At 40.5% G+C, this 11,802-nt stretch overlaps 1 protein-coding gene across 6 annotated transcripts in view; it reads right to left on the bottom strand.

Annotated features, from left to right (window-relative positions):
• Positions 1-11,516, bottom strand: part of LOC124171836 (serine/arginine repetitive matrix protein 1-like) — a 219,521-nt gene extending 208,005 nt beyond the window's left edge. For all 6 annotated transcript variants that reach the window (XM_046551191.1, XM_046551192.1, XM_046551190.1 and 3 more), the window contains exon 1: positions 11,371-11,516. In XM_046551191.1, coding sequence (XP_046407147.1) covers positions 11,371-11,427 — 57 coding nt within the window. In that variant the 5' untranslated portion in view covers positions 11,428-11,516. The remainder of the gene's footprint in view (positions 1-11,370) is intronic.
• Between the last annotated feature and the right edge of the window lie 286 nt (positions 11,517-11,802).

An 11,802-nucleotide genomic window follows, 5' to 3' on the forward strand; every position in this document is an offset into this window, starting at 1 on the left:
TCGTCACGAAGGCTGGAGAGCACCACCCCTCCCCCTAACAAAGGATCGAAAGCCTGAGTGGGCCGTAAAAGAGGTGATGCGGATTGATTTGGATGCGGGGCACAGCGGCGCCATCCTGGGCGCGGGGAGCGACGTTGCGTCACCGCCCACCGCACACCCTAACTCTTTTCTCGCTCAAGTGCCCCGATTCAACCACACATTTTATGACCAATATCTGGGACAACTCGTAAACCTTGATGAGTGACGACGTATGCTATCTTGTGATATGCGCTCATTCACTATTGCTGCCAAGACAAGTTTGTTTTGAAAACAATGATTATCAAGTAATAGCCACGCACGTATATATTTAAAAGAAAAAGTCGTATTACTATCATCATCACTAGTCAACAATCCCAGGATTGGTTTGACGTAGCCCTCTAATTAATTTCCCAATCAGCTAATATTTCCACACCTACTTAATTGTGTTATCCATCTAAATAAATGCATCCGTTTTTCTAATGTGAGGTGATCAGAATAACGATTTTTGGAGATAACACTGACTGACTTGTCCGCTTAATAACATCTTTGAAGGACATAAATATCTTTGATACGATTAAATTTCATATGCTTACTTAATTCCTCTATTTTAAAGAAGGGAAAGTCATGACAGCATGGACTGTAAAATTGCGCTAAAACTATGAATTCCAGAGAGAGAGGTAAAAGCACAGCAGAGATTGAATCGTTTACAGGCAGAAATAACTTCTGCCATCGACAGACCCTGAACTTCAAATACTACTCGTTTTAAGGCGTTAATGGCGTTTGCAATCATCTGCGATTTGATAGGATAGCCATGCGGGTGGATAAATGATCGAGGCACGGTATTAAAAACATCCAGCACCGGAAATACCAACTCTCTACGGTAAAATTCCAGGGAGACAACTAATTTAATCTCAAATGATGGTGCAGGATATCTGATTCTTTTCCTACCCAGCATCTGAAATTGAAAACAGTTATTCTCATTTATTTCGCCATAACTTATTCCTAAACATGAACTCTATGTTAGAGAATCTGCCATCATTGCCATCACATCAACACTTAAATATTTACTATTCCACCGATTTCGATATTTTAAAGGATCTGAAACAGATACTGTACTACACATAAATTCAGTGGCGTATCTAGGAATATGCTTCAGTGGCGTATCTAGGAATATGCTGGGGGTTGGCGACCCCCCTCCCAGGCAACGTGGTCCGGGAAAATTTTTCAAAAATGACATGCCTGGAAATACATTTTACATAATTTTGGCACTAAAAATTTAACGTTAAGCAGATGCAGTTATTATATATAAAAACTAGAAAATAGTTTTAAATATTTTTTTAATTCTCTGAGGCTTTGTGGGGGCTCCATCCTCTTGTCCCCCCCCCCCTAGTTAAGCCAATGTATAAATTCATGATGATGCAATGACTGCCATTATAGTGTACTATTTTAAGTAAGTTCCGCTCTTTTAGTCACCTTTAACCTTATATAACACGTAAGCTCACAACTATTAAATTTGTCCAACCGCATTGGTAACTAGACAGGCATTTAAACATCGATTTTATTTTTTGCATGAAATTTTGCGAGGTATTTAATTTTAGCTCTACCCACTATCAGGGACACGGATGGCAAAAGATCATGTACCCTAATTATAAACCAACAGTAATGGTAAATAAAAAGGGTGCTCTCCTTTTCCTATTTCTCACGGCAATAATATTCGCGATACGGAAAATACCTACGCGCGGAAAAAGGTAATTAGGAACCAGAACTCCTATCTCTCCATGAAAAAAAAGAATGCGAATATAATACCGCTCACGCTGCTAAATACTGGAAGTAATTTCTGTGTATTTAAGGATATCAGGTGAACTTTACTTGCTTTTCAATACTAGAAATGAGAGGAGGGTTTCGCAAAGGTAATAGCGTCTCTACTTTGTCTCAAAATAAATTCATTTTTATTTTAGGACGATATAGCAGACAAAAATAGCCCAAAACCAACGTTTAATTAGTAAACAAAAAACTGGAGAAGGTGAAGTTGTCCTACTACCGGGATAGCCAAGTAAATAGCGATGAACAAAGCGGAAAACGCAATAGTGAAGGTTTTTCTCAATAAGAGGACTGCATGATAAAAAGAAGAGCACAATGGTAATTTCCACACTTTTAATATTACAACTCAGCACCGACCATGGTTTCAACACATAAATGTCATTATCAAGGTTATGGGCTTACTCACACTTATGTGTTGAAACCATGGTCGGTGCTGAGTTGTAATATTAAAAGTGTGGAAATTACCATTTTGCTCTTCTTTTTATCATGGATATTAAGAAATTCCACAAAATCGAGCCGGATACGATTTTATAAGAGGACTGCAGTAACAGTTGGGAATGTTAGCGTTGAAGCCACAAAGAAATTTATCACGACTTACATTTAGAACATTTTTATTTATGGTAGTGAGGCATTGACGATAACAGCAGCAGAGAAGTCATGGTTGGACGCGTTGACAAAGTGGTTTCACAGAAGAATTTTTAAGATTAAATGAATAGATCGTGAGGGTAATAAGGAAGTTCTAAGAAGATCAGGAGAGAAGTTTTTTTGAATACTTTGAGAAGAAGATAGGGCAACTTACTCCGCAACATTATTGATTGATACAATCGTTGAAGAACGGGCGGAAGGGAAGGAGAACTAAGGACGGCCTCGGATGAAATATATGGAGCAAGAGAGGAAGGCTCTAAAATAGGATTGGCGGAAGTGTTAAAAGATAAAGTGGTAGGATATGCGAGTGGATAGCTGCGTCAAAGCCGTCTACGGATCGATTGCTGTTGATAATGATGATGGCTGCAATATTAGGTTCAAATCTTTCCCTTCGCCTGGATTTAAATCACTCCAGCTACCCCAACTTTAGGGTATACTGGCAAGGCACTCTCGGACTCTATTCCTATCACGAATACAATTTAATACTTACGTCGGAATTTCACCTCTGTTTAGCAGCAAAGTGACTGCGTAGCTGCTAGCCTAATTTAAATGAGAAAATGGTAGCGAAAAATCAGAATATAGACGGGATAAGAAGGTATTGAGTGATCTAATGAATTTAGAAGTGGTTGAGTTCTAGAAGTAGAAGTGAATGGTGATAGAATAAGCACACTCCCCAGGCGCAGGCTGTTCGTGAAGGCTTTATGAGTGGCGAGGTTATTAAGCTAAGAGGCATGCGAGGTGGCCAGAGGGAAAAGAACTAATTCCCCTGTCTCGTACATTTGTAATTCGCACGCCGGTGCCTTGGGCTGGGTGAGCTCAGAGACGGCTTTTAACCGCAGTTTTCTGGCCCATAGTTAAAAATGTATAACTATTACCAAACAATCTTGTATAAGGCTTATACGTACGACGCTGAGAATGTAGGGATATACCTTTCATTAATTATAGCTCACAAAATTGCAAAACAAACACGGAATTGCTTTGATCAATAATGACAGAAATGTTAGTATTACGAATTATCTACGAGTCCAAAAGGATATTTGGTTTTTAGTTTTCCTCACGAAGAAGCCACAGTAGGTTTAATGGAGAAACTGAGATGGCGAGTTCTATGAAGAAAGGTTTCCATTCCTTACCTACCGTGGTGTATACGTAAATAACAGATGATAAGATAGGGCTTCTAATAAGCAAATGCCTCATTATGTGACGACATATTCGACTAAACCGGCTGTACTGCTCGGCTATGCTGATATAATTGAGTAATAAGTGTACTAGAACTTCCGTAGACTTCATTGAATGGTTGCACTACGTCACATATAACCCCTCATTCAATCACTTCAGGATCAGCGTTAAAACTGCTTCCCGTCAGCCATCAACTTCTCTATCATCTCGTAGACAGATACCCTTGCTTTATTTTCTTCTATAGCATTCCCACTACTCTTGGATTTCTTCGTTGCCATGAGTTACTTATAAGGAGGAATAATTCATTGGTATTTCCGCATTTTGTTCTCAGCAGGCAACAAACTTTTTTCACTTCAAGATCTGCTGCCTTCATTACGAAATAAAAATCAAGTCCTCATGAAATTATTTGAACCGTGAACTCCAAAACAAAACAAGCCTAAATAATTTACTTCTGAGGCAAAAAACTTTTCGCAAACACATTAAAGGAATATAATCCTCTTTTTTGACGTTTAATTTGGCTTTGGCTACATACATTACTAAAGGCAATATCCAATCGAAGAAAAAAAACTAAGCTACAAATAAAGTAGCCGCAAACATTGCATGAACAAAAAATTTCAATGATAAAACGGTGTATCCTATCAAGTGGCCTTGTGGCGTCTTGGAATGCATGGCTTCGATTAGTTTACTAAAGCTATTTGTTAAAAAATCTCAATTATCATCGTAATAGAAAGCCGTCACATTAAAAATTCATGAGGCTTAATTCAGACATTCTTTGCAGATTCGAACATGATTTATGTTCAATACATTCTCTGATTATGTCAACGCACAAAAAAGAGCAAGCTCAGTGCTTTGACCGAGATTTATCATAGAGGAGACGGTCGAGGCGAAGTTTAGATCCCCACCACTTCATTCAACTCAAAAATGAGGTTGAGTTGCAAAACGTAAACCTCCCTACTATGACAGAACAAAAACGAATACGGAAAGCAAACATTCACATGAATTTCACAAACTAGTAGTAAACTGCGATGTAATAAGACCGTAAACCCAGTGTCGGATCCAGAATAGGGACCAGGGGGAGGCTAAGTAAGTTAACCTACCAGCAGTAGTGAGGGTCCGAAAAAATTACAATTCTATCTAGTGTAAATTGGATACCCTAGGGGGGAGACTATTGTCCTCTTAGCCCCCTCATAGATCCGCCACTACGTAAACCCATGCACCAAGTTTACCTGATAACACATCTGAAGAGAGTCGAGTAAAAGATTTTTTTGTTTTTCTTGTGGCGGTGTTAGATACTCGCTAATTTATACTTTCAGTTGATATTTGGATGATATTCTGCACAAATATAAGCAATTTATTTTTTTAAATTGTGTTATTCCGAGCAGGGATACCGTAGTATCTGGTGCCAAATAGCAGGTTTGTTTACGTTACTCGTAAACAAGCCTCTTTTTACAGTTTTGTCAATTTTATATCCGAATCCACTTCCAAAAATATTTGTACCATGTACTGGAGCCAATCAGCATAACTATACCTACTACATGTGGATAAAATTGTCAACCACGAAGGTACCAATTGCGCGCAAGCATAAAGACAGCTTTGCGGCTGTTCTCTGGATATTTGCCATGAAGACTGAAATTTCTCCAGGAAAATCTTTATCTCGACTAAAAAACCAGAATGGACAATGGAACTAATTTTTCCCTGTTATTCCACGACAGAGCCTCAATTTCACTAAGTTTTTATCCTGCCATAGCGAATGAACTCCGACAAAATGAGAAATAGCCGTCAATATTAATGGCCAAAATTTACAATGAAAGAATCATTCTTTTAGAGCAGAGAATTTTCAAGAGTAAATCTAATAGAATGGACTTTAATCACTACGAAACATCAATACACGAAATAAGAATGAGCTAACAAGGAATGAGGAGTAAAAGTAATAGGAAGAAGATTAAGTTGAAGTGTCTAATAATTGAAAAGGATTAGAGTATTACGTAATACAAAGGAAAAAGAAGAAAGAATAAGTAAGAGCGTTGGAAAAGGGTGTTTTTATCGCTATATTTCATGAATTTAATGGCACCTATAATTGTATACGGAAAAAGGAGAGAAGCAGGGACAGATCCAGGAAATAATGCAAGCGTGTAGAGTGCGATTAAGCTTACAGCCGTTGGTGATAAGTATGGCTGCATTAGCAGAGAGAAAGGAAGATCTACAAAGAACTTAACTCAATAAAAAGGAGATTGAGAGATTGTCACGACATGAAAATTGACAAATTTACGACAAAATCTCTGAAATGCGATGAAAACGGAAATATATCGTCAATTGTAAAATTTGAAAATGCTACCTTTCGGTGAGTGAGAGCGTTTAACTATTTGGGGAGCAAATAGTAGAATGAACCATACAAAAATAGAATGAAAAACTCTCCTAACGTGATAAAGCATTATTTGGAGGCATAGGAAAACTTCATGAATATTACTGCTTGGAATATCGCGCTATTGGGCAGCGAATTGTAAACATTGAAAATTGTTGAATAAAATGAAAAAAAATCCTTTGAAGAATGGCTTTACAGGGAATGTTGGAAATCACTTGGACGGAGCAGAAAACAAATGAAGTGATCTTTAATACCAACAGTTAGCGAGTTTACTGGAAGGAATGCTGACCGCATAATGACAATGAAAACACTCTGTAGAACATAATGTCTACAACAAATTTCAGGCCATTCCAGCCATTTCAAGAGTACAAAGAACTGCAATGCAATACAAAAAATTAAATTAAAAGAATTATGATAAGAATCATCAAATGAAGGTTATCCAAACTTATTAGGCACTTACAACCGCGGGGTGGTTAAATTAAAATAATTAAAAAATAATTATTGAAAATAGCTGAGAAAGGCCCCGCTAACCCAAAATGATCAAATTAATGCAAGGCAGAACATGCTACGACATAAGGCAGATTGCTGAGGACAGGGACTTTGAATGGAGGTCTGCTGAACGCAGAAGTATTTAAGGTAGAAGAGATAGAAGACGCTACCTAGAGTCGGAAATAAAATTTCTCCCTTCGATATGAAATTAGTGGCATCCATTTTCACCCAATATACGAGGGAACAACAACACCTCGTAATAGGGAAAGGTCCTGTTTGAGTACCAAGCGAACATTTCATTGAAGAATAGTAGGTCGAACCTTAGGAATCGAACTCTCAATTTCATTCTACTCTCAGCTACGTTCCCAGATCTGGTTTAGAACGATAGACACCCTCCATTCGCCATCTTGTCTAGCGGAACTAGGAGTTTTTAAGCCCAAATTCGAGTCATTATGGGTATCAAATCGCTTATGTTCACTCCTTTCACACGGTACAGTGAAGTAGAACACAACGTAACACTATACTTCCTGGAGAGACTGCATTATTTCTCAATTAAGGCTCAAGACCGTATTTTCTCATTGTTCTCTAGGGATACACTGAAAATACAGCGCTGCTTCTTCATTGACTTGAGAGGCACACGATTGGTGGTCGTAGAATAATCATTGGGAGAATACACCAGTTTTTCATGGATGCTCCTAAAATAGGGTAGGGTAATGAACGTTTTGCCTCCTTTTATAGGAGAAAATGTAAGCTGGATACACGTTTCAGATTTAAGATTTTGTAAAACTAAAGACTAAGCTACTGGTAATTTGAGTTAGTTTCCCAAGAAACCATACCACGCACCTATAACCGTAAAGCAAAATACTACCAAAGCAGAATTATAAGATAAGGCACGGTCTCAGGCGTTATTTTGTGGAATTGCTTTCATTCAGAATTATAAGATTCATACAAAACAAAATTACGTCATTGCAAAATCCAATCGATTTTTTAACTACCAAGTATATAACAAAAACCAATTTATAAAGTAAGTACTACTATATTACTCGGTCGTTACTAGAGTTTTCACATTTTGTACGACAAATCATGAAGTAAAGCAATGTAATACGGAGGAAAGAAGAGAAAAAATATTAAAGAACACTCGTTCATGTATTTTTTCTTCGTATCTGCATAATATTTGGAAATGGATTTCCATAGCGTAATTGCATAGAGATGTATAATGTTTTTAATTGTAATGAAGGATTTGACAAATTAAAAACTTTTCAGCACCGTTTACATTGGAATATCTATTTCAAACTGCATTGAACTAATTCCTAATACATTTCTCTCATTTATCACAACCACCGGGATAAAGTCATACCTACATTCGGGGTATGGATCATACTAAATCTCTGAAAGACCCCTTGGGTGAGTGTGCCTTCGCGTAGCTTTCCGCTAATATTGTTTATTTTATCGTTTACAATACTAACATCAAATCACAGAGCGAAACCCGAATTCGTTGGGGCATGCGAATAAATCAATGCTCGCGCACACCAATTGCGGATTCCACGGAGGCCAAGGAAGCACCTTAGCTCATCGTTGCGAGCTGCACCTCAGCTGCGAGGGTTGGGTCGTGACCAGCACATTAAGATCCAATTTATTTTAACGGTTGCAACCGAAAAATTTCGTGCACTAGCCTGAGAAATACCCATTTATGAGCATGCACTACACTGATCCTGAGTTGTGGTCAATTATCGAACAGAAAAATATTACCAAATGAAGGATATAGTCAGATAAAGATATGAGCATTCTCCTCTCGTGCATCAATAATGGCAATCGAATACGCATGCGAGACACATAACCATTAAAATGGGGCTCACTTTCCTCAGCGACCCTTTCCTGAGTCCCTTACCCCATTTCCCTACCTTTGCCGCAAGGGAAATCCTGCAAAAGGCAAAAGCTCACTCGAGCACTTAAGGGCGCACATAAAGAATAACAATCCTCCACTCACAGAAGTAACCGTGGAGAGATTTCGCGCTTAATTGGAGACCCTTTCATCGACTGATAATGATGGCACAGGTAACGAAATGGTGCATGAAAATTAGTCGTAGTCGCTTTCCAAACCATTCAGAAAGTCCCCACGACACGAAACCCTGCGAGTAGACTGAATTGTGGGCCATGCTTGCGATAGAGGGGAATGAAATTTGTGACGCGCCGAGTCTACTTTTCCGAAGAAACAGTGTCTCCCCACTTGGCGCAGACCTAACACCTAATCAATGCCGCAACACGACGGTTTCCCTTTCACTTGAACATCCAGGGAGAACGGTCGATGCGGAACGTGGGACATGAACCCACACAAACGACTGTAGATTAAGCAACACAATGCCCCTGGAAACATCAGATATGACGGAAAATGTGGGGGGGAAACATTGGCAACTTGAAGTTGTAAAAATATCGCGAAAATCATTCCGTAATTGCAATGTCTACAGCTCATGATTTGAAAAGGGCTCGATTCTTTAAGTTTCGATGTGTTGCTTGACGTTCAGAAGTTATTCCAACCCAAAAAAGGGTCCTAGCAACAGTGTTCATCTTTATGTGCATTATAAGTGTGTAATGACTAGGCGTAATCGAGGTTCTCTTCGAGTATTTGATCTTATTCCTCTTCCCACTTCTACCCTGTTCTCTCAAATGATAATTTTCGACCCATATTTCATTGCGTAGATTATGTTATAAGTCAATTATATTTTTCAACTAACGCGAAAGCCATTATTTGTCACTGCCCAGTAATGCGGAAAAGTCAGCCAGAGGAAAAACGGAGCCGTTTGAAGAACCGAAGTGAATGGAAAGTTGGGAATCGAAATTGATCCAAATTCATTAGTGGTCTTCAGGTGATCATAAGGTACACGGTATCATGTCGATTCATCTTGAAAAGCAGCTACTCAACATCGTGAAGAGGAAATTCTAATTTCCTTCAATAAGTGAGATATTACAGCGTGGTTCCACTTAGTAATTCTTCTTCCTTCTGGTAATAATCCACCAATTATTATTCTGTGGCAATCGAGTCCAATTACGTGTCAGCTCATGAAAAATCACAAGAATATTAATCAAAATAGACTAATTGAATTTTCATTGCATACTCCATCTTCGTGATACATTGGTACCTCGTTAAACACGTGCATGATTAAATAAGCAATCTCTGCAAGAAACCTGGCGAAAAGATCTCATCAACCTTCGGTGAAAACCATTATGAATGCACAGAGTTTCATCTTTTCCTAACAATGTAAGCACTAATGACGCTTTTCCTTCCTTTGACAACCATACGAATGCAGCAGATTTAGTGCTACCCCCTCTCCTCAACCTCCTTTTCAAACTAGGTAACGTCCCTGTATAATACACAGAAAAGGAAGGTATGGTTTCAAAGAATAGCTACGATACATGAGTAGCCTTAACAGAAAACTTCGCAACCGCTTGGAGAAATAATTCGACTAAGAACACACATCTTCCGTCGACATTAAACATTCAATTTACAAGTAAAAAATTCTTCAATAAAATACATTCATGAGCCACTTATACCATGATTGTGATGCCATCGTCATTTTAATGAGTAAACTGAGACGCGAACTTTCCGGGAGACATCGAAGCAAATTTGGGAGGCACATCCCTAGGATCAAACGTTTTTGCAAAAACTTACAGTTAATTTCCGCAGATAATAAACGAAATAAAAAGGTTTCTTTAGTCTATCTTGGAAATGAGGAACCTAATCATAGGAAGAATGCATTCATGAGATTGATCAGGCATTGCTTCAAATTGACCGAGTACTATTAACGAAATGAATTCATACTGGAGAAGAGACACTTGTAATAGCATCCAATTTCTCAGAACGTGTATCATGTTGAGGATTCATTGTTTAGTAAGCCCAAGGATTAATTTTCCTGCGCCTTACCTCAGGAATAAAACTCTTCGAAAGCATATTCCATTGCTCATTGCAGTCATTGATTGTATATTATTTCCATAGGAGCTTTTCATGATCAAATCAAAGCATTTTAAGATCTGTTTTGAGGACAACACATCGACGTAAACAATAGCGTAATCTATCAAACACTATATCATTTCTCATCGCAATCGACCATAATGATTACACCAAGGTGATTCAGGAGTATCTGAAGTTGAACTGACTCGAAGATTGCATTGTAAGGGACAATGTTGACACAGAGAAGACTAATGTGAATGAAAATGTTACATCAGACAGGTTATATTGATTACTTCCTGGAAATAAAGTCGCATTCTGTTCTCAGACACAGAAAAACGAACGCTCGTGGTCCGCAGGGGAAGACAGCGCTTAAAGGCGAACGACAGTTGAGCGTCGAGCGAGCGCACGCAGACCACAGACGGCGAGCGCCGATTCCCCCATCACGGCCTCCGATGCGGCTGCAGGCGGCGGTCGCCCCCAAGGCCGTCCCCTTGAATCGACAATGGCGTGCTGCAGTGCGCAGACCCCCCGACCACCAGGCACGAGGGGCGAGCCACACCAGCCAGGGATCAAATACACCCCAACGTTCGAACGTGTTCCGCGGTGACAAACACTGCTTCTTTTCACCGTAGAACACTCAAACCAAAACAATTAGAATCCCGCGTGTACAACACGAACCTCCCACCCCGCCCCCTCCACCCCCCGCCCCCAAAAACTGTACACATCGGAGCAAAACAAACAAGCTAGATATACCTTTGACGATTACACCTTGGCCATCAATTGTAATTTCAATATGTAAATCGCCATACTAGGGTGAAACATGGGTTCCTCACGAGGCCTGGCAATCGATATGCGGAACACTGCGGCCGAGTGGCAGTCCACGGACAACGCCTCCGGCCGCTTCTACACTCACCTTGTCCACTGGCATCGACGGGCAAGCTCGGCACAAGTTCCAGAATGAACCAATCATGAGAGGAGGTTGTTGAGTGTCAACGCGCGGCTGTTCTGACGTCCCGGGGGCCGCTGTCGGGGGCACTCTCGCTGCCGGTCCTGCTTCTCGGCGACTCTGTCGGCAATGGCGGCGGAGGTGGCGGCGGGGGGCGGAGGAGGCGCGCAGGCGCCGGGAGGGGGTGGAGGTGCTGCAATCGGCGGGGGGAGGCGGGGGCGGGAGGCCCGCTGCGGCGTCCGCCCAGATCGATAGCCACGCCGCCGCCGCCGGGGGCAGGGGACGGGGGAGGAAGTGGGGGACGCGAGAATCCACATCTCCCCCCCATACGGGGGTGGGGCCGGGCGAGAAGAACAAGACACCGTGCGGGGAGTGTGACGGCCTACTTGACGGATGGGA

This window comes from Ischnura elegans, chromosome X (genome assembly GCF_921293095.1).
Source record: "Ischnura elegans chromosome X, ioIscEleg1.1, whole genome shotgun sequence".
NCBI classification, from domain to species: domain Eukaryota; kingdom Metazoa; phylum Arthropoda; class Insecta; order Odonata; family Coenagrionidae; genus Ischnura; species Ischnura elegans.